This window comes from Hemibagrus wyckioides, linkage group LG06 (assembly GCF_019097595.1).
Source record: "Hemibagrus wyckioides isolate EC202008001 linkage group LG06, SWU_Hwy_1.0, whole genome shotgun sequence".
Lineage (NCBI taxonomy): Eukaryota > Metazoa > Chordata > Actinopteri > Siluriformes > Bagridae > Hemibagrus > Hemibagrus wyckioides.
This window is the reverse complement of record NC_080715.1, coordinates 18,789,358-18,813,253: the sequence shown is the minus strand read 5'-3', so window position 1 is coordinate 18,813,253 and position 23,896 is coordinate 18,789,358. Positions and strand designations below refer to the sequence as shown.

General features: G+C 42.2%; 1 protein-coding gene across 1 annotated transcript; it reads left to right on the top strand.

Annotated features, from left to right (window-relative positions):
* Nucleotides 1-18,408: 18,408 nt before the first annotated feature.
* LOC131354503 (NXPE family member 3-like) lies at nt 18,409-23,404 on the top strand. The gene is made up of 5 exons (XM_058392239.1): nt 18,409-18,556; nt 19,252-20,021; nt 21,350-21,420; nt 21,822-22,019; nt 22,797-23,404. Exons 1-5 carry the CDS (start codon nt 18,446-18,448, stop codon nt 23,357-23,359), a joined length of 1,713 nt encoding a protein of 570 aa, XP_058248222.1. The 5' UTR covers nt 18,409-18,445; the 3' UTR covers nt 23,360-23,404.
* The last annotated feature ends 492 nt before the right edge of the window (nt 23,405-23,896 follow it).

The window sequence follows — 23,896 nt, the reverse complement described above, 5'->3', positions numbered from 1 at the left end:
TAGATTATCAGCGCATTTGATCAAGGTATTTTATAACGGATTTTATTTCCTTATGGTAATTGTACTCTTTTTTATGGCGTTTTTGTGTTCATGTTTTTTAATGTTTTATTTATCAAGATATTTTATTAAGGATTTTGTTTCCTTACAGTCATTTTACTGTATGTCTATTTAAATGTGTTTTGAAAATCGTGCTGTCACAGGCACGCCAGACCCAACCCCTCACCAGCGCACTCACTCACCAAAATACTGATTGAGTTCACCTGCACCTCGTTAGTTTCTTACCTGCACTCCCCTATTTAAGAGCACTCTCTCCACTTCCTCCCTGTCTGGTCTCGTTTAAGACACCAACTCTATGCTATGTTCTTGCATGTTAGTGTTAGCCTCAGCCTCTGAGCTACCTTTATTCCTGCGATTGAGCCCCAACTGCTATCTTCCCCTTCTCGCCTCGGTTGCTCCTCTCCCCAACTCCACTCACCTCTGTGCATGGTGTTTCCATCTCCATTCCGCTCCGGCTTCCAGATCCCATCTCACTCAGCTGAGTATTCTCCTCTCTCCTTTCTCCACCCATATTCCTTCCTTGATAAACGTAGCCCTTCCAGGGTTTTAACCTGTCATTGTCTGCTCATCTCTGGTGTTTCGTGACAGAAGACCAGACCGCAGAACAGTATGGACCCAGCAGCCGCAGACGCGCGTTGCAGGAAGCCATCACATCTCAGCCCGCTGCTGCTATGGTTTCCACCTCATCTCAGCCCGCGGCCGCTGCTGACTCCACCGTGGCTGTGCGTGAACCCGGAAATGATGTACCTCACCGGCCCGATGGCCATGCCCTCCTCCTACTCCGGTTTGGCAGAGGATTGCAGTGGTTTCCTGCTTCAGTGTCAACTAGCCATGGAGATGCAACCCCACCACTTTCCCACTGATGGAGCCAAGATTGCGTTCATCTCACTTTTGACTGGGAAAGCACTCCGCTGGGCTGAATCCCTCTAGCAGCAGAACGGCCCGGTTCTCAGTTCCGTTGACGCTTTTGTCGCTCACTTCAGAGAGGTCTTCGGCAAGCCCTTATGGGACACAAATGGGGGAGAGCAACTTTACCACCTAAAACAAGGTAAACGCTCCATTAATGATTATACGCTGCACTTCCACACTCTAGCTGCTGCCAGTGGGTGGGAGGAACGCGCTCTGTTGACCACCTATCGCCAGGGACTCGAGCCCGGGGTCCGTCTGCAGCTCGCCACCGTGGATGACTCCGTAGGGCTAGAATCCTTCATTCAGACTGCTACTTGAGTCTCTGAATGAAGGAAGCACTGCCTGGCAGAGCCGGGGTTGTCACTCCCTCCAGCTGTCCAACACCATCCTGAGGCCTCTCCATCTTCCACCTCTCTAGAACCAGAAGTGGAACCCATGCAGGTGTAACATTCCAGGCTCTCACCCTCTGAGAGACAATGCTGGCTGACCCAGGGTCTCTGCCTCTACTGTGGCCAACAGGGACATGCATTGCCTGCATGTCCCTCACACCCAGTACACACTGCGGTGAGTACCATTACCTATTCTCCAACTCACTTAAAATCATTCACCATGCCTGTAGAACTGAATTGCAGTTCCTCTCCCATTACAGTTCACACGCTCCTAGACTCTGGATCAGCCGGCAACTTTATCTCCACCGACCTGTGCCACCAGCTGGGTCTCAAGAAGAGCCCTAACCCCGTCCACTACTGCATTCACTCCATCACAGGTAGCCCCCTGGGACGGGGAACAGTATGCTACTTCATGGGACCCATCCACATGAGGGTTGGCTTTCTTCATTCGGAGAACACTCATTTCCTGGTTCTAGAAAGGTTCACTTCTGAGATAATCCTAGGTTGTCCCTGGCTTATGGAGCACTCCCCTACCATTTCCTGGGCCACTGGAGAGGTGCTGAAGTGGGGAGAACATTGCTTCACTCATTGTTTCCCTTATCTTCCACTTAAAGTCCCCAAAATTCCTTCCTTATCCCTTCACTACACATCCATCGAGAGTCCACACCAAAAGCAGCTTCTGTCCATTCCTCCCCAGTACTCAGAATACCAAGATGTGTTCTGCCCATGCAAGGCTGCCAAGCTTCCCCCACATCGACCTTGGGACTGTTGTATTGATCTCCTCTCTGATGCCCCCGTGCCACAAGGCAAAATATACTCCCTGTCCCTGCCGGAACACCAGGCCATGGAGGACTACATTTGAGAGGCCCTAAAGCAAGGATATATCCGTCCCTCTAAGTCCCCGGCTGCCTCAAGCTTTTTCTTCGTGGCCAAGAAGGATGGAGGACTCCGTCCCTGTATTGATTACCTCTCAACCAGGTCACCGTTTAGTATCGGTATCCCCTTACACTTGTTCCTGCCGCTCTTGAACAACTGAGAGGAGCCCGGATCTTCTCCAAGCTGGACCTCCGCAGCGCCTACAATTTGATCCGGATCCGTGAGGGAGACGAGTGGAAGACGGCGTTCGTGACCCCTACTGGCCACTACGAATACCTGGTGATGCCATACGGCCTGGTTAATGCACCATCAGTCTTCCAGGGCTATATGAATGAACTGTTCCGAGAGTACCTACATCGCTTCGTTATCGTCTACATTGACGACATTCTGGTGTACTCTCAGAACAAGACCGAACATGTTCATGTCAGAACCATCCTCCAAAAACTCCAGGAACACCAGCTATTCCTCAAGGCTGAGAAATGCTCCTTCCATTTAACATCCACCAGCTTCCTAGGGTACGTCATCAGCCCCGATGGGGTCAGAATGGAAGAGGGCAAGGTGGAAGCAATCACTGCCTGGCCTGTCCCCACCACGGTGAAGGAGTTGCAGAGGTTCCTGGGGTTTGCTAACTTCTACAGGAGGTTCATTGGGGGATACAGTTCCATCGTCACCCCCCCTCATGAACCTACCCAAGAAGGGGCCTAAAACCCTGCAGTGGAGCCCCGAAGCAGACCAAGCCTTCCACCTGTTAAAACAATGTTTTGTATCAGCTCCACTCCTAACCCATCCGGACCCAGATCTTCCCTTTACCATGGAGGTGGATGCTTCCACTACCGGAGTGGGGGCGATTCTGTCTCAAGAGCACAGTAATCCTGCATGCCTCCATCCATGTGCCTACTTTTCATGGAAACTATCCCCTTGTGAACAGAATTACGATGTGGGGAACAGGGAGTTACTGGCCATCAAGCCTGCCCTGGAGGAATGGAGGCACTGGCTGGAGGGAGCTCATCAGTTCACCGTCATCATGGACCAGAAGAACCTGCAATACCTCCGAGACACCAAACGTCTTAACCCCCGTCAAGCCAGATGGGCCCTGTTTTTCACCCAGTTTAATTTCAAAGTCACCTATCATCCAGGGTCCAAAAATGGAAAAGCAGATGCTCTCTCATGCCTATACTCCCCCGACTCTCCCTCCAAACAGCCAGAACCCATATTACCACCAAGTGTGTTGGTTGCACCCATCCAGTGGGACCTGGACACCGACATCACATCAGCTGCTGCCTCCGGACCGACTCCTCCAGAATGTCCGTCCGACCGCACGTATGTCCCGTCATCCCTACGCCACCGTTTAATCCAGTCGGCTCACTCCTCCCCAGGCACGGGGCATCCAGGCATCAACCAGACTCTCTTGCTACTACAGGAACAATACTGGTGGCCTGGACTAACCGCAGACGTCAGAAGGTATGTAAGGGGTTGTCAGGAGTGTGCTAGGGCGAAGATTCCCCGTCACCTACCATCTGGCATACTTATCCCATTGCCCACTCCTCAACGCCCCTGGTCACACCTAGGAGTGGACTTCGTCACTGACCTGCCAGCCTCTGAAGTCTACACCTGCATCCTGGTGGCAGTGGACCAGTTCTCCAAGGCCTGCCACCTTGTCCTTCTTAAAGGCCTCCACCACCTTGGAAACCGCAGAAAGCCTGTTCCAACACGTCTTTCAGAACTACAGGATCCCCGAAGATATTGTCAGATAGGGGTCCTCAATTTGTATCACGTGTCTGGAAGGCTTTCTTTCGTCGCCTGGGTGTGACCATTAGCCTGACTTCTGGACATCACCCCCAGTCCAACGGCCAAACAGCGTAAAATCCAGGAGATCAGTCGCTACCTCCATACCTTCTGCCACCACCAGCAACTCCCCTGGCATTGCTACCTCCTGTGGGCCGAGTATGCACAAAACTCCCTGTGTCAGGCCACCACTGGCCTCACCCCTTTCCACTGCATACTTGGATTCCAACCTCCACTGTTTCCCTGGTCTGACAAACCTTCCATGGTCCCCTCAGTCCAACATTGGTTCCAGGAGAGTCTGGAATTCCGCCCACCAGAGACTACAACAGGCCATCTGGCACCATAAGTGGTCAGCGGATACCCAGAGGGAGGAAGCACCCAGTTATCAACCCGGACAGAAGGTGTGGCTCTCAACTAAAGACATCAGACTACGTCTCCCCTGCAGGAAGCTCAGCCCCAAATACATCGGCCCGTTCCTCATCTCCTGTCTCATCAACCCAGTTACAGTGCAACTCCAACTCCCAACACTACAAAATTCACCCCACATTCCACGTTTACGTTTCGTTACGTAAACCTTATGTCTCAACTGTGTCTCCTTCTCCCTCCAGAGTCCAGCAATGCGGTAGATCCCCCTCTCCCTCCAGTGGTCGAGGACAACTCTGTCTACACGGTGAAGGAGATCCTGAGGTCCCGGCGTCGTGGTGGTCGCCTCGAGTACTTAGTCTACTGGGAGGGGTATGGTCCAGAAGAAAGGTCGTGGGTCCCTCGTGATGACATCTTGGACCCCAACCTCCTCACAAACTTCCACACCCATCACCCAGAATACCCCGCTCCACGTGCTAAAGGCCACCCGCCGTGACGCCAAAGACCACGGTCCTCAGGAGCAGACCGTGGAGGGGGGGTTCTGTCACAGGCACGCTGGTCCTGACCCCTCACCAGTGCACTCACTCACCCAAATACTGATTGAGTTTACCTGCATCTCATTAATTTCTTACTTCCACACCCCTATTTAAGAGCACTCTCTCCACTTCCTCCCCATCTGGTCTCGTTTAAGACACTGACTCTATGCTACGTTCTCGCACATTAGCTTTAGCCTCCGAGCTACCTTTATTCCTGTGATCGAGCCCCAACTGCTATCTTCCCCTTCTCACCTCGGTTGCTCCTCTCCCCAACTCCACTCACCTCCGTGCACAGCATTTCCATCTCCATTCCGCTCCGGCTTCCTGATCCCATCTCACTCAGCTGAGTATTCTCCTCTGTCCTTTCTCCACCCATATTCCTTCCTCAATAAACATACCCCTTCCGGGGTTTTAACCTGCCATTGTCTGCTCATCTCTGGTGTTTCGTGACACGTGCTGTCTGGCACGAAAAGAAAATCGTGCTGTCTGGCACGAAAAAATGGGAAATTCGTGTCAGTGTGCATGAATCAATAGATTACATAAATTACGTGACTATTCAACCCAGTCCCACACCATGTAATTTATGACTATTGCATGTAATGGTGTGAGACTGTGTTGAGCATAGCCATACCTGTCATGTCTGCCAGGTTGTCAGGCAGCTGAATCAGGTGCCCAGTGGCGGTGAAGCCCTGCATTAGGTTGTCCTCTTTCGGCCCTCAGGGAATTTTACCCGTCATTGAGACATCATCTCATGCAAACTGATTATGGCTCCATTCCACTAGGCAAACATATTACAATGTTCATCTTAAAATTTGGTTCTATGTACAAATGTTTCCTGGGTTTGGAGCAGAGGCATTCAGGAACCATCACCACCAACAAGATCATCCTACACTGATCACTGAATTACATGCAATCGGACATTTCAATATGGAACACACATATAGTACAGCATAATGCATGACAAATACTGAAGAAGCTCAGTATTTGTCACATCAGAATATGCAATAACAAATGTCATTATGCATTTGTTTAGTCAAAACCTTGTCCTTTAATACAAGATCTTGTTGAGTTTTGACAATGTAGTTATCTTTCATTTGCATTAATGACATTAACAAAGTGTCCAGTTTTGGTAACTCAAAATCGAATTTGACTTTGATTCTGAGACTCTTGCCCTTGTAAAATTATTGTGGACATGGACAAATGCCTCAGGTTGTTTTTCCAAGGTGTCACACTTGCAGATTAAACCAAATCGAATTTTGTCACAGCATTCTGTGTCCACTGCTTGCCATTCTCCTGATGGTAGCTGGGTGACAAACTTCCTTCACTGAAAAACTAGTACTGGAACATGCACCCATTGGCAGTGGTTGATCAGCACCCCTGGATATGGTCTCGTCGTCAGACCAGAAGGATGGGGTAAGTTGTTGCTTTGGGCAGTCTTGTATCTTTATTGCTGTCAGGAAGTCCACCATCCTAGTCCATCACCACATGCTTATTTCCTTTTGGTTAGCGGATCTGAAAAACACTTGCAAACATAATGAATTTATGCCCCCCCTTATACACAGAACACAGAAAACATTACAAACACATACAATACACACTTGCCTATTTACATGGCCCTTTATGATTGCCATCAGATTTTTTTTATAGTTTGAATTGATCTTTGTGGAACCATCTCTTAACAGATTATCGGTCTTTAGCTTTGTGATGACCTCATCACTAATTTCAACTTTGTGATGATGCACATCCTGACCAACAGACATATTTTTCTGATCATGCCAAATTTGCTGAGTGGCTTGGCAATAAATAACAGGCAAGGAGTTACACAGATTCTTGAGCTCCTTACTCAGTTCATTTACTGTAGCCTGCAACTGATTAAAATGAATTTTTGGGCCTGTTCTGTTAAGGGAAAGTTATCATTCTCTAGAGATATGTCCCTCCTTGCCACATGAATAACTCACCTGGAGGTTATTAGGGTTATAAGGGGGTGGTCTTTCCTTTCTACTTCCAGTAGCATGGTCTTCATTTCCACAGGAAGCCTTGCGGCATCTATTCCTACAGTATAGAGCTTTTTAACACCTACTGCTATTGGTGGCAAGGTCACTGGTTCCTCCCCTCCTTCACTAGTGTGCACAGCTGCAGTAGAGTGAATTGGTGCCATGGGAAATGCAACTGTACAGTCAGAGTACTGACGAAGTACTGACCAAGAATCCCTTTCTAAGTTCTCTTTCCTCAAAACTTGCACCCACTAGCTTCATATCCTCATTTATTATATCCATATACCTCCTCTTTGGCCTTCCTCTTTGCCTCCTTCCTGGCAGCTCCATGTCCAACATTCTCCTACCAATATACTCACTCTCCCTCCTCTGAACATGTCCAAACCATCTTAATCTGGCCTCCCTAACTTTGTCCCCCAAACGTCCAACATGAGCCGTCCCTCTGATGTACTTGTTCCTAATCCTGTCCAACCGTGTCACTCCCAAAGAAAACCTCAACATCTACAGCTCTGCTACCTCCAGCTCTGACTCCTGTCTCTTCCTCAGTGACACTGTCTCTAAACCATACAGCATGGCCGGTCTCACCACTGTCTTGTACACCTTCCTCTTGATTCTTGCTGATATTTTTCTATCACACAGAACTCCCGACACCTTTCTCCACCCATTCCAACCTGCCTGCACTCGCTTCTTTACCTCTTCAAAACCGCACTTCGGGTTATTGTTTTAAACTTTACAGAGCCGCAGCGCGATGGCTCGCTGGGTGGCTCACCAATGTAAGAAAAATTAAGGGATGAGGGTGTCAAAGATCTTAATGAAGAAGAAGTAGTTTATTGCAGTGTCACAGTGACACAATACATAAAGTACTTTGGGTTCATCAGAGTCAAAAAGAATGCAGTAAAAATCAAGCATTTTATTTAGTGTTTCCCGTGTGTAATTTAAATTAGTTTCACTTCAAATGTAAATTATTGGAAGAACTGAGTAACATGCAAATGGCGGGTGATACTATCCGCTAACCGGATGTCCTTAAATGGTAATTACGGTCACATACACCTTGGCTAGGTGTTGTTATAGTTGTTATCACCCAAATGGTCGGGCGACACTAAATGGTAATCACAGTCACGTATAATGTACCCTTTGTTCAGTGATGGTCCTTGATGTCTTGCTGCTGCTCCCATACTAATAATTGATTAGATTAAGTGTTCTAAATGTTTGGTAAGGCTGTTTTAACCTATGTAAAAATAAACTAAATCGAGTTAAACATATTTCTATATGATATGTAAGCCTTTTTGGAAATGAGCTCTTCAGATACTGTACTGTGGAGTGGAATCTGGGTTGAAGCAGTCTGTAGTTTCTTATAAAGCTTAACAGACAACTGAAGAAAAAAATAAAATAAAATGCTTGATTTATTGAGACTTCGAGTGTCCACTACAGACATCTAGTGGTCAAAAAGACCTGTAACATGAAACTGTTTTTAGACTGTAACTTTAAATTCACCTTATACCTAATCAAATCTGAATATTTAGTTATTTACTTTTGTAATAAAAAAACTAAAAAGCTTTAATTAGATGTCAATTGAAATTGTAATGATTTCTTTGTTTTTGTTATTAACCTACCTGCCTAAACACACACACACACACACACTATAAAGAAGGTGTATAGCACAATTCAAAATAATTTAAATTAAAAATAAGTTTTCTGAAAATAGGCAAAATTTATTGTCAAGTTACGAAGCTTGTATTGTGATTTCACCCATATAGCTGATGCAGTGAAATGCAACAACGTTCCTCCAGGACCCTGGTGCTACATAAAGACACACAGCTACATAAGACAATATGGAATTAAAGGTCTTGAATGTAAATAAATCTATCCCAAAAAAGTGCTTGTGTGCAACCTGTGTAAACAGTGCAAGGAAAGAGACACTGCTTACAAACAATACAATACGCTTCAAGACAGCCCAGATAGCAACAGAGTTTGGGCCGAGTCTGGCTTACATTCGGCCCTTCTGGCTTGCTGCTGGCGCAGTCTTTTTCACAACCTTGTGTCAAACAGCATTAGGCTGAGCTCTGGCTGGAGTCTGGTCAACCAAAAGCAAATTGTATGTGTCTGGTTGAGCCCTGGCTTGAGGTTAGTCCGCCAGAAAAAGAAAATATTCGGCTGAGATCTGGGTGGGATTTGGTTAGCTGAAGAGTAAAAGATCTCTGACATGAATGTGCTTTATAGTATTCTTGTAAGATACTGTAGTGATTCATATTTATTTTATACATATTTATAAAGTTAATTTTGTCAAAAAGAATAAAAAACAAGAAAATGTGTAGTTGTTATAGTTAAAAATTCTTTGACATCAAATAGCAGACCTTTTCATCAAAATTAATTTAAAAACTAGCTATACAAGGGCAGTAATAAAAGTGAATATAAATGAAGTAAATCTGAAGAAGAGAAGACAATGATCGTTGACAAGATTATTTTGATGGGCAATTGAGGCAGACAAGAGGTGTGAATGTGTGGAATGAAAAAAAATGTTTGCGGAACTATCCAAGACAAAGAAACTAATGGTTCAGTCTGCAGCACCATTAAGACACAAGAGCTATACATGAAATGGTGCCGACCAGCATGCAGTCTGTGGTTGTGTCTGAAGGCTCAGCAGACGATGTATGTCCTGCGGCAGCTGAAGAAGTTTCTCCTCCCCGAGAAGATGCTGGTGAACTTCTACACTGCCATCATCGAATCTATCCTCACATCCTCCATCACAGTCTGGTTTGCTGCAGCTACAGCCAGGGACAAGGCCAAGCTTCAGCATGTCATCCACTCTGCTGAGAAGGTGATCGGCTGCAGTCTCCCATCTCTCCAGGAGCTGTACCTCTCCAGGACCCAGAGACGAGCAGCCAAGATCACAGCCGACCCCTCTTGTGGGAATTTTTTTTTGAAACATTTGCTTTCCATGCACCTAATCATTAAGTACATTTTAATCAGTAAGGGAAGGTTAATGCTAATTCTAATTCTAATTCTGATTCTAATAACTTTGAATGCTCAAATCTAATTCAGGTTTAATCATTAAGATATAAACAAAGAGAGGTTACTAGATAAATCGTTTAATCATAGATAATGATTAATGACAAATTGGTTAATCATTAGACTCATTCAGTTATGTTTAATCATATGATGATTTTCATTTTGATAACTAAGTTAATTTAATCAGTACTTATTTTCATTGTTATACACTGATATGTTGCTTATCTAATTATCGTCTCTATTACTCAATTATTTGATAATAATGATTATTTGGTCATCTAATAATCCTTTCAGTATTAAGCACCTTACATAATCATTAGTCAATAGTTAAACTTATGAAAAATAGATAAAATTAGCACAAACGTACTCATAGAATTTGAGTAGGGAACCAGATGGTTCGTTATAGAGGGAATCACAAATCACAAAAATAGAGATGAGCAAAACTGGCTGAATCATCGTTAGTGGGTTATTATTCTCGAACTTTCTGAATTTGGCATAAACATCACAAGGGCATAGGCTAGCACATCGTACCATGTCATGGAGTTGGCTCCACTGAGACCGAGAAAACATGTTGATGAAGATCAGAATCCTTGGGCTTAAGGGCGAGAACACCATAACAGTCTTATTTGACCCGACTCTGACTCGAGTGTTTATTTTAGAAAAATTAATGTTAAAACTACCTTTATATAATGTACAGGTGTTATATTGCGTCTTATCATCTTATGCAAATAAAAAGTAGCTTACCGTAGTAAGTGGAAAGTTGGTAAAACTCCTTGTGGCATAAGTAAGAACAAAACAATAGGTACCGAGCTGGGAGTGTGTTTGGAGATGTTATTGAAACGCCAGGAGAAACGAGCAAAATATTATTGTAGTGGCTGATGTTAATTTAAACATAGGGAGAAAATGCTGAATAGGTGTAATGGAAATATACTTAAAAACATGAAGCAATGGAAGATTTAGAGAATTAAATTAAACTAGATTAAAATAAAATGGAATCCTAATACATGAATAATAAAATAAAATAAAGTAAATGACTAAATAAATAGTTTAAATGTAAACTAGGTTAGTTAACCTAAATTAAAAAAAACTAGACTAACATCACAGAGCCATTTTACCCCTTTTAGCTTTACTACCACATAGGCAATGAGTGAAAACTGAAGTAAAATAAGGGCAGCACCCTTTCCTTAAATAATAATAATCCTTAAATAAAAATCCTCAGGATTCTAAGTAATTGCCAGACAGTCACCATGAACCACACAGGAACAACAAACAAGTACACAAACATATGGAACATGTGGGTTATGTAGGTTAAAGTATAAGTGATAAGTTAAAGGGGAAATGAAATAAACGTGGTTTTGGTCTAAATAAGTTCTGAAGTTTAGACAGATCAACAACTAATATGTGTTAAAATTAAAACTTGTGACTCATAGGCTGTATGAAGGCCACAGAAAGGTGGGGCTGTTTTTCAGGGGGAAAAATTAGTGAACGTCAAAACAATCCATAGAAAAGTAGAGCCCAGCAAGTTTAGGCAGCTGGGCTAGAAAGTATATATACTGGGGGATTTGTGAAGGGGGGTGTGCTTGACTGCATTGGTTCATGAATCTGTGTATTTGAGTGCCATTTCTGGTGATATTTTTTAATAAAACCGTTTGCTTCTTCTCATCCAAGCCTGGAGGAGTACTTTATTTCTTTGTTTCTGTTCTGCATTTTTGATCTGAACTATAAGACTTTTTGATAATATTGGTAATTGAAAAAGGCTCTAGAACCACCCTGAAGTGTCCACCCGGAGAGGGGCTCTGGGTTCCGACACTCTCATCCCAGAAACAAACTTTTTCAGTCCCTCCCCTGGCAAGAGGCTCCGGACCATCAGGACCAGGACCTCACGCCACAAGAACAGTTTCTTCCCCACTGCAGTCAGCCTGCTGAACAGTGCCTCACTTAACCCCAGATGACTTAACCCCCCCACCCCCGGACACTCACTTTCCACATTCTAAATTGCACTACTGTTCATTCACACTTACACTTTTGTACACAATACTCACACTTTTGTATGCAATACTTATCTCATTTTACATTGTGTACATAACTCACATCTGTATATACGCTATATTGCCAAAAGTATTCGCTCACCCATCCAAATAATCAGAATCAGTTGTTCCAATCACTTCCATGGCCACAGGTGTATAAAATCAAGCACCTAGGCATGCAGACTGTTTTTACAAACATTTGTGAAAGAATGGGTCGCTCTCAGGAGCTCAGTGAATTCCAGCGTGGAACTGTGATAGGATGCCGCCTGTGCAACAAATCCAGTCGTGAAATTTCCTCGCTCCTAAATATTCCACAGTCAACTGTCAGCTGTATTATAAGAACATGGAAGTGTTTGGGAATGACAGCAACTCAGCCACGAAGTGGTAGGCCACGTAAACTGACGGAGCGGGGTCAGCGGATGCTGAGGCGCATAGTGTGAAGAGGTCGCCAACTTTCTGCAGAGTCAATCGCTACAGACCTCCAAACTTCATGTGGCCTTCAGATTAGCTCAAGAACAGTGCGCAGAGAGCTTCATGGAATGGGTTTCCATGGCCGAGCAGCTGCGTCCAAGCCATACATCACCAAGTGCAATGCAAAGCGTCGGATGCAGTGGTGTAAAGCACGCCGCCACTGGACTCTAGAGCAGTGGAGACGTTTTCTCTGGAATGACGAATCGCGCTTCTCCATCTGGCAATCTGATGGATGAGTCTGGGTTTGGCGGTTGCCAGGAGAACGGTACTTGTCTGACTGCATTGTGCCAAGTGAAAATTTTGTTGGAGGGGGGATTATGGTGTGGGGTTGTTTTTCAGGAGCTGGGCTTGGCCCCTTAGTTCCAGTGAAATGAACTCTGAATGCTTCAGCATACCAAGACATTTTGGACAATTCCATGCTCCCAACTTTGTGGGAACAGTTTGGAGCTGGCCCCTTCCTCTTCCAACATGACTGTGCACCAGTGCACAAAGCAAGGTCCATAAAGACATGGATGACAGAGTCTGGTGTGGATGAACTTGACTGGCCTGCACAGAGTCCTGACCTCAACCCGATAGAACAGCTTTGGGATGAATTAGAGCGGAGACTGAGAGCCAGGCCTTCTCGTCCAACATCAGTGTGTGACCTCACAAATGCGCTTCTGGAAGAATGGTCAAAAATTCCCATAAACACACTCCTAAACCTTGTGGACAGCCTTCCCAGAAGAGTTGAAGCTGTTATAGCTGCAAAGGGTGGATTAACATCATATTGAACCCTATGGATTAGGAATGGGATGTCACTTAAGTTCATAAGCGAGTCAAGGCAGGTGAGCGAATACTTTTGGCAATATAGTGTATATACAGGTGTGTTAGTCATGGGTCAGGTAGGGTTTTACTATTGTTTTATTGAAAGTTGAATAAAGGAACTCTCCTTATGTGTGCGCGTGTGGGGGTCAGGATGAGCGTTCCCAGATGCTTCGGGTGTGTGTGTATGTGTGTGTGTATGTGTGTGTGTGTGTGTGGGGGGGTATGTATATGTGTGTGTGTGACTTGATTCTTGTTGACTTTTAACGACAGTAAAACTGCTAGGTGCAGGGTGATTTGCATGTTAAGAACTCCAACATTCATGGGGGCAGGATTCCTCCTTTGTCTCCAGTCTCGTTGGGGGGGTCATTGGTTATCCAGAGCCATCAGACATCTCGGAACCTGGCTCCAATGAGTTACAGCATGTCGGTTGAGGTATAATGAAATGACTATAAGTAGTGATAGCTCAGTTGTGAGCTGTGTAATAGTTAATTGAGTTTTGAGAAGGATGCAACGGACCCCATGAGCAAGTGAGCCGACCTGGAGATGCTACAAAGTGATTAGGGCACAAATTTTTTGTCAAAACTTTTTACAGTGAGTAAAAATTTAAAAAGTAAAAATTTACTTTTTACCCTGAGAGTCAGGGCTTGCTAGAACACTTTCATCAGACACTAAAATCAATATTGCATAAATACTGTCTAGATACAGGTCAGGAGTGGGATGAAGGGGTTCCCTTTGTTCTATTTGCTGTATGCAGTGGGTTTAGCACAGCAGAGCTTGTATTTGATCACAATGTTAGATGGCCTTTAAAAGTTTTACCTGTCCCAGGTCAGCTTTAAATTGCCTGCTTCTTTAGACCCTATATCGTAATAAAAAAATTTAGTGAGACGGATTATGTGATTCACACCCCTAATTAGAAACAACAGACCCATGTTTCCCATATAAATGTTACACGTAACAAGGCTTATTGTGCTAGAAAGATGCCGTAAATACTTTGGAGCAGGTTTATTGATGTTTGCATATTGTTCTAATACTCTAATAATAAAGACCGGGCATTGGTGGCTCAGTGGTAGGTTTCTCACCTACCATGCAGAAGGCCTGGGTTTGATTCCCAGCCACTGGATGCAGAGCTGGTTCCAAGACCAGTTTTAAAAAGAAATGGGAGGCTTGTGTAAGGAAGGGCATTCAATGAACAACAACTCTAATAATAAAGACTGGAATGTTGTATATCGGGATGTGATTAAGTTTTATATCAACATGTATTTTGTTTAGGGTGCAATAATCTGCTTGCTTGAGATGTTGCCCAGATGTTGATATTTTGTCTATCGTGTCTGCCAGGTCATCGGAACACCAAATCAGATGATTCCACCTGCTTCACACTTTCCTATTCCAATGATTGGAGAGCTGTTCGAACATTGAATAAGACTAAATGAGGTAACCAGTTTTTGTTTACTATACCCATTTTCCTTTGGTATTTGTGCTTTTACCTGTCCCAGGGTCAGCTTTTATCTGCTTGCTTCTTTGGACCCTATATTGTAATAAATAAATTGAGTGAGACGGATTATGTCATTCACACCCCTGATAGGAAACACCAGACCTTTTTGCCATATAAACATGTTATTTCACCCCCATCCGGAGCGGCTCAACCTCTGGGTCTGGCCCGTGAGAGGCAGAATTTGAGTGCGCTCGGGCTCCCACAGGACGTTATTGGCACTATCCAGAGTGCTAGAGCTCCAGCAACACGCTCTTTATATGATTGTAAGTTGCGTGTTTTTGAAGACTGGTGCGTGCGCAGGGGAGTTATTCTTTTTCAATGCTCGGTGGCCGACATTCTCTGTTTTTTACAGATTTTAATGGACACTGGTAGGGCAGTTTCCACTATTAAAGTTTACCTGACTGCCATTTCGGCTTGCCATGTGGGCTTTGAAGGAGCTTCCATTTGGCGGCATCCCTTCGTGTGCCATTTTATGAAGGGAGTGAGATGTCTGAGACCGGTATTGAAACAGCTCATTCTATCATGGGATTTATCTAAGGTTCTGGGTGCTTTAACTCGGGCTCCGTTTGAACCTATAGATACTGTTATCAGGATTTTATCTTTCCTGCTTCTGGTTCTGCTTCTCGCGTTAGTTTCGGCTAAGCGAGTGGGCAAATTACATGCTTTGTCTGTTCATCAGGCATGTCTGCATTTTAGGCAGGATGGCAGACAGGTTACACTGCTGCCTAACCCGGCTTTTGTACCCAAGGTCGTTGAGTCGTGTTATAGCAGCACCTCCTTGGAACTGAGTGCTTTTTGTCCCCCTCCGTTTGCTTCAGAAGGGGATCGTGAATTGCACACGCTGTGTCCATTTCGAGCATTACGTCAGTATGTTAACAGGACTCAATCGTTCAGAAAGAGCGATCAAATATTTGTTTCATGGGCTGTGCGAAGTAAAGGTAAGCCGATTTTTTTGCAGCGCCTTTCTCACTGGATGGTGGAGGCGATTGAGTCAGCCTATACAGCTATGGGTCTCGATTCCCTGATGGGCTTAAGGGCTCACTCGACATAAACCATAGCTATGTCATGGGCCTTGTTCAAAGGAGTCTCCGTAAGGGATATTTGCACAGCAGCCAGCTGGGCTTCCCCACACACATTCATCAGATTTTCCCATCTGGATGTCACTGCGCCTTCGTTGGCTCATACAGTTCTCCAAGTCGGCCCATGAGTGTAATGAATGGTTATCTTTCATTTTCACCAGGTCTGTCCGACGGCTTCGGAAAGCACGCGCTACGGGAGTGGGCTATATCATTCTCATAGTGAGATACCAATCGAATGTTTGAAAGAGAACATAAAGTTCTCGTAAACTCTCGTAACCCCGGTTCTCTGAAAACATAGTGATGTATCTCACCAGACTTCCCTTCTCGCATTACATGGGGGAAGAGCGAGCTTAGAATGCCGTTTCAGGGATCACAGCTATACATATAGGTCCCGGGTGGTGAGATGTGATTGGTCTGCCCTGCAGACAGACGTGCTGTAATTGGTGCTTCCATAGTCTATCACGCCTGAGGCATTTCCCATAGTGAGGTAACCTCACTCTGTTTTCAGAGAACCGGGGTTGCGTGAGTAACCTTACATTTCCCCGATCGTATTTTTTTGACATTTTTTTACCTGTACAATTAAATATTGCACCTCATATGATGCCTTGAAGCTTTTAACCAACGTTTCATTTCAACAAAAATAATATCCTAAGCCTAAAGCGAAAAAATGACCTACGTGCACATGTGGGAATGTTAAACATGGCGCAGGAAACTGATCTGCTGCACCTGAAGCTACTACTGTGTCATTAATCTGTTGTAATCACCTCAGGTGTCGCAATTGAACGGAAAGGTTGATGGCTTTTTTATTTGCATGTTTTTTTAATGTTATTATTAATTCAACTATTAATTTTTATTTTTTAATCTTTTGTTAGTTATGTATAAAATACGCTATTTCTAATAGTTTAGAAAGTTTATTTGATTTTGTTTTGTTTGTTTTTTTCTTCAGCGCCTCTCGCATCATTTTTCCCCTTGGGTTTTGTTTGTTTGAAAATATTGTTATTATTTATCTTCCTTTATTTCTTTTTGTTTGTGTATAATAAATTTACCTCATTTTCACTATCTCTGCCTAACCACACACGCACAAACCTTGAATGCTGCATGCCCGCCTCCTCTCCAGATAGCATCAGGAGTCATAACAGCAGTTTAGAGTCTTTTGCTGCAAATTCAATGCCCTCGGTCTGGGCAAAAAAAAAAACAAGCAAAAAAAAGCCCACTGTTTTCAAGGCTCCAGGACGTAAGCAGTTTCCATTGTTTCAGTTTTTAACAAGCCAACAAACGATACTCAGAGAAGCATCTTGCATGCAGAATAGACCCACAGGAATAAGACACAATTTCTGACTCCTTCCGCTGGCGAATCGGTTCACACGAGTTAAATAATTAAATCATTTAAAGACTGATTCTTTGGACAATTGCCCATCACTGGGCGGTATTGAAATAAACGCTAAGGCAACAGTTACAGTAATATAAAAATAATGGAAATGGTCACAGCCAACAGCGAAAACACAGACCATTGACGGACCCGTTTGCGCAAGCTGGAAGATGAGGGCAAGGCGCTTGGTAAGGAATAAATCATGGGGTTGTTTCCGTTTGGCTGAGTAACCTGGTTGTTTATGACCACACCATGTAAAACCGTGCTTCAGAGCATCTGAATAAGTGCTCTATAACCTGAATCGTTTAAAAAAATGTAGCTGTCTGGTATGTTGCAGGCAAATATCAGGGCTCGAGTGTTTCCTGTGCTGGTATTTACATCAGTTCAGAATAACGGAAACGGTTGTGTTTTGACACAATAATGATCTCAGCCATCGTGCTTGGCAAAGTCTAATGGAACAGAGTCCTCTTTCACACTGCCCTAGTGTGGAAGAGTAAAACAAAGATCATGTTCTGTATGTAATGGACAGTGTAGACCGGGACTGAGCCTGACTACTGTAGATCATACCCCATGTTCTGTTTCTGACATGGCGGATAGTATAAAAGTTTGACTTGACTGAGCTAATCAGAAATGAGTACGGTCGTTGATATTCTTCAGACAATAAAGATCTGTTTACTATGCAGTTTTTATGCAGTTATTCAAGGACATTTAATTTTTCTTTATTTATTTTTGACAATGATAACATTTATATGATGGTATATTATTATTATATTATAAGATAATATATCTGTGGTTGAAGATAACACGCGTTTCTACACCCTGAGGAGGATTCAAAATAAAAGTCACAAATCATATTGTACGCATTAAAAAACATATAACCACAGTGAACATTCCTCTCATCAGCACAATAACACCAGCCATTTTTGTGATGTCAGTGGTTTAATATTGAAGTTATTGCTAGCGACTTGCAACAAAATAGTCATAATTATTTACTTAAAGACTAATTGTGCCAATAATTTTGTTCACCTACAAATTAGGTGGTCTGCCACCAAAGGTGTCATTTACTGAGTTGTTTAATGCATCTAGTGATGACTTTTTTCTTCTGTCCACTTTGCTCAAAGAGAAAAGCCTAATATGGAAAGTTGTTCATACTTGAACACAAAATAAGAATTGAACTCTGATACACATGTGGCTCTCCCATGCTGCTATATATTTATTGTATTTTTTCTCTGTCAGGTTTCTCTCATTGAGTTTTGCTGATGGCTAACTGGTGCTGTTTCCTGTAATGATAAGAATGGCATCCATGAAGAGACAAATGCCCAGATTTGTGACTGTATTTTTTCTCTTGGCACTATCAGGGTTTATAATACTTGTCTGCAACATCACATATCTAGAGGTGAGTACAGGACATTCAGTGTCACACTTATCCACACAACTAGCTTGTAGAAGCAAATGTCATGTACCACTGATGTTAGCTACACGTTTTGAGGACAAGAATTGTACCTACATGAGAATCTGTATATTGAATGAATGGTCTGTTCATTATTTCTCTTAAGGACCATATTTAAAGATAATCTTATATTATTTTACAGGTTCAGTTTAGTTAAAAGACATGCCTTTGTAAAAAAAAAAAAAAAAACATGTTCATGCATAGAAGAAAATAATAGCCTTTTAGCTGGATTGAATTGAATGAATGACTGCACTTCTGTCTAAGACTGCATAATAATAGTTTTTTTAATACATACACAACAAAATTGTGATGTTAAATTTTTACATTTTATATCAATTTACTACAAATACAATTCTGAACATTCTGCATTTCCTGGTGAGTTCATGTAAATTATGGCACATTTTATAATTATCAAATACTGAGGTACATTTTTTAATTTGAATGGCAGATCCTATGTACAGATGATTCATTATTGTAAGTGTCACAGGAACTGATTTGTATAGAATTTTTCCAAAATTGTAAAGGACACTTTAATGAATTACTACTAATTTATAAATAACTGGAACTATCATGCCTTGATTTGTGACTCCTGATTTGACTGTGTGTGAAAATTCATATGTTCTTTATTTCTCTGCTCTCAGAAGTTGAGTGGACAGGTTATATCTACATTCTACCAAATCCAGAATAGCATCCACTCAGCCTTTAAGTCCCCTGGAAACGTGTGGCCACTAGAGTTAAACCACACATACTGTGCACACTTTGGCCAGGAGCCCACAGCGGAAGAGGCGAATGAAGAGAGATATCTGCTTAATTCCATTGCCTGGCCAGGCCCGTTGGTGCAAGGCTTGCTTGTGGAGCTTAGCAGTGACCCTTCAAAGAGCTACTTTGTGATTCATGGCCCAGCAGAGCAACACATAGGTGATCAGCTTGAGGTTAATGTACATGTGCAGAACTTCCTGGGCCTGCCTAAGAAGCATGGTGGAGATTTCCTTATAGCTCGGCTACATTCACCTGAACTCGGTGCTGGTGTTGCAGGGCAGGTGCAAGACCATCACAATGGCAACTACACAGTGCTGTTCCCACTGCTGTGGGCTGGTGTAGTGTGGGTAGAAATAACCATGGCGCATCCGAGTGAGGCAGTGGTGGTGCTCAAGAGGCTGCAAGAAGAGCAACCCAACCAGGTGTATTTTAAAAGCCTGTTTCGCTCTGGCTTCGTATCAGAGACCACCGTGTGCAACCTTTGCCTGCCACTGAACCATCAACCACTCTGCAACTACACTGACCCTGAAACTGGAGAGCCCTGGTACTGCTACAAACCAAAAATGCTAGGCTGTGATACACGAATAAATCATTATAAAGGGGGCTACAAAAAGAACCTCATTACTGGATATGAAACAAAGTTCTTCAAGAGGTGAGTGAGATGGGAACTGTTTTGGGTCTGTTTGGACAGATCTTTTTATTTACCTTACTGTGCGAAATCTTAGGCACAAATAAAGAAATGTAATATTCATTTAAAAATAAAGCAATTAAACATTTCTACATGAAAATCAAACAATAAATAGTAATACTTAAGAAATATTGCACAAGCACAGGTGTCATTTGGTTGTAGGCACGAGGCCAGAGGCCGAGCTCTGCAGGTAATCCCAGTCTTGCTGATATTTGCTGGCTGATACATTATTCAATAATGTGTCATTCCAAGAGTGCTTATTTTTATTATAACCACACTGGGACATTTCACAGTTCAACAGTAGAGTTAGAAGTATCATCAGTAGACATAGCAAATGATAATTTTTTCATGAATATAACTTTTGAGTTAAAATATGAGTTTGTTAGAAGATGGAAAGAAGAAGAAGGGAAGGCAGTTTCACCAGAAGCACCTTTAATGGGAATGTATATATCACTTTGAGCTAGCTAGTCAACAAGGTCTCAGGCTATAAAGTGAGTAGCTTCTTAATGATCTGCTAGCGGAGCCATATGGTGAGTGAAATGTCAGTCACTCAGTGTTACTTTCTTATTGCATAAACACAGTATCAAGCTCATAATAGTGTTTATCAGCACCTGTGGCCTCCTGCCTACAGCCAAATCACATCCATACTAATATTCAAGTATGTTTATAAAGTTTGTAGGAATTATCACAGGAACAAGCAAAAACTGATTCGATTTCGGAATTGATCAAATCAGTGTCAGTCAGTCAAATGTTTTTCTTTGATAGCTTCCTTTATATTCAAAGTATATTTTAAGGTTAGGTCTGGCATACACATTTGTAAAAAGAAGGACTAGGCTTGATGGTGGAGGACTCCCTGTCAACACTGTTGCCTTTGAGCTTGACTTGTTTGTCTGAAAAGCAATTTGTTATGTATTATGCTGCTTTCTTCAATGACATACAAACATTTTTCTGTTAATTTTGGAAATCTAAAAAAAAAAATTAAATCTCTGACTCAATAACACAGAAGTTAAAAAATGCAATATTAATATAATAATAATATTGATAATAATAATAATAATAATATAAAATTAATATTAATATTAACAAGATAAAACAAAAACAACTAACAATTTAACCAAAGGAATGTAATCATTGTAAAGTACATCTGTTTTTAAAGAAAAACAAGGGGAAATTATTACTTAGAATTTCCTATCAGAAAAAAGTCCTGAGATAATTTTGTATTTTTGACCTAAAATAAATATAAAACAAAATAATTATCAGATTCTTCATCTATGTTTTACATTTTGTTACAGTAATGTAAATATCAAAGTTCCTATACGTGCATCTGGAATGGGCAATGTGACTGTATTACCTGCAGATAAAGGTAAGGGTTTTTTTGTTTGTTTGTCTTTTTAATTAAATTTGTTTACTCATGCAGCATCAGTTTACAATTCAGCCCCACATTGTTTAATATTTTACTAATGGGATTGTACATTAGAAGTTGTTTTTTTTAAATGATTACCAAGCTATAATGCAGGAATTATCTGTCCTAGTATTCAAACCAAGTTACAGACCTCAATTTGAGGGCCTGATGCCTTGGCATTCTTCATCTTGCAAGGATTATTAAACCAACTGTGATGGAACTGATTAAATCTGCACTACAGTGGAACCATTAGGCCTAGACAGGGGGTGTCTCTACAGTCGGGTTTTATGACAAGCAAACACATGTAGTATATAATGATATGGTATACACAATTTTTTTCTTTTTTTATTCCCCTCTCCAAGGTCTAGCTAATTTAAAAAAATATGAAAAAACCTCTGGTTTCTACTTTCACAATGTTTGGAGGCCTTTGCGTGGTGCAGCCCTCCAGCAGTTCAATGATTCATCAGCCATAACACAGTGTCTTAGAGGGAAGATCATATACATGCTCGTAGATTCCACTGTGCGACAGTGGTTTGAATACCTCACCGCTTCTGTTCCTAGTAAGAGCATGTTTATAGATTATTTATTATCTTTTTCTGAGTTAAGGTGACCCCAAAGAGTATTTGGACACTTAAGCCACATTCACAAAGTTATAAATTCCATACATTAGAAGACAACATATCAAATCAAGTGGCATTCCTTTTAAAGAAATATGTGAAAAGTACACTTTCACAAAACATTTTCCCAACAGAAACAGATGTTATGATAAAAATATAGATATACTGTATAAAATTAGATTTTAAAAAATGTATGTGGACACTACAGCTTATGCTGATTGTCAGAGGTAATTCTTAATTAATGTGATGAACTACACTATGTGGTTACTCTGCAAGTTGCATCTGTATAAGTAATTGTCTATGTACACAGATAAGACAAGACATTATGACTTCTTGCCATATATTCAGGCCATTGCCCTGAAATATATGTACCTGGTCCAGAGTCATGTGTAGGTATTAATGCCTGGACTCAGAATTTCCCAGCAGAACGTTGCCCACATTAACACATTAAACCACTATTGGGTGACCAAACAGTTTTTTGTCTAATTAACCAATATATTTATTATTTTATATTTCAATACATAATCTATTTTTGTGAAATGTGTGCTTCTATTATCTCTCTTTAAAATAAATGCCACTTGTTTTTATTATGTTTTATAAAGCAATGAAATTCATAAATTTGAAAGTATGTCTTTAGTGTCCAAATACTTTTTGTGGCCACTGTACCTTGTACATTGTTTCATTTTATTAAATTTCCTCTCTCATGCCTGTCTCCTACAGCACTAAAGGAGTTCAACATTCACAGCCTTAAGAAAGTGGGGCCATTCTTGGCTGTGGACAGCAAAAACAACATCCTGGTGAGCTTCCACTGCCATGGGCCACCCATCCGCTTCACTTCAGTGCTTTCCCCTGAACTGCACTACGTAGCAAACGAGATAGACAGGATCAAAGGTGGGCCAGGCACAGTGATACTCGTGAGTGTGTGGTCTCACTTCAGCACGTTCCCTATTGAGGTATATATACGGCGCCTACGGCACATCCGCAGGGCTGTGGTACGGCTGCTGAACCGTGAGCCAGCAACCTTGGTGGTGATCCGCACTGCCAACCTACAGAAGCTTGACCCAGGGAACAGCCTGTTCAACAGTGACTGGTTCTCTCTGCAGATCAATTCTGTTCTGTGTGCCATGTTCAAAGGACTCAATGTGCAGCTGCTGGATGCCTGGGAAATGACTCTGGCCCACCACCTACCCCATCTTCTACATCCATCTCCCCCTATTATCAAAAATATGATAGACTTGATCCTGTCCAACATCTGTCCCGCTGGAAAAAATAGGAGGAGTTAACAAAGGACTAAAATATATAAGTAGCAAAGGTGAGGGTCTGTCATTAAAGCATTTGTCACAATTCATGGTTGACTCACTGAATACTTATTCCTCACGAATGCCATTAAATCTTTGTTTACACTGGAAAGTAAATAACAGACTAAACACTCATTTCAGAATAAATTAAAGCAGGTAATTTCATCAAATTGATGAGGCTTGGTCCTATATTTATCAATTATTAATTTTTTAAGCAATGGAAACTTCATTCATATTTTGTAGAAAGACTTCTGTCTCCATGACCCTATCTAATGCTATCCCTCAATATGTGTTATTTGATAACATTTACATCAGTTAAAACACTAACACATAACAAAACATATGGAATTATGCAGTGACTAAGTATTAAGCAAATCTGTATATTTTACATTCAGTATTCCCGACCATGCACACCTTTTCATTTATAGCCAATAACACAAAGCATTTTCAAAATATAAACACACCCCAAAACAGTCACTGAATAAGTAATTTATGTACAGTTCATCTAATCACATTACAAAA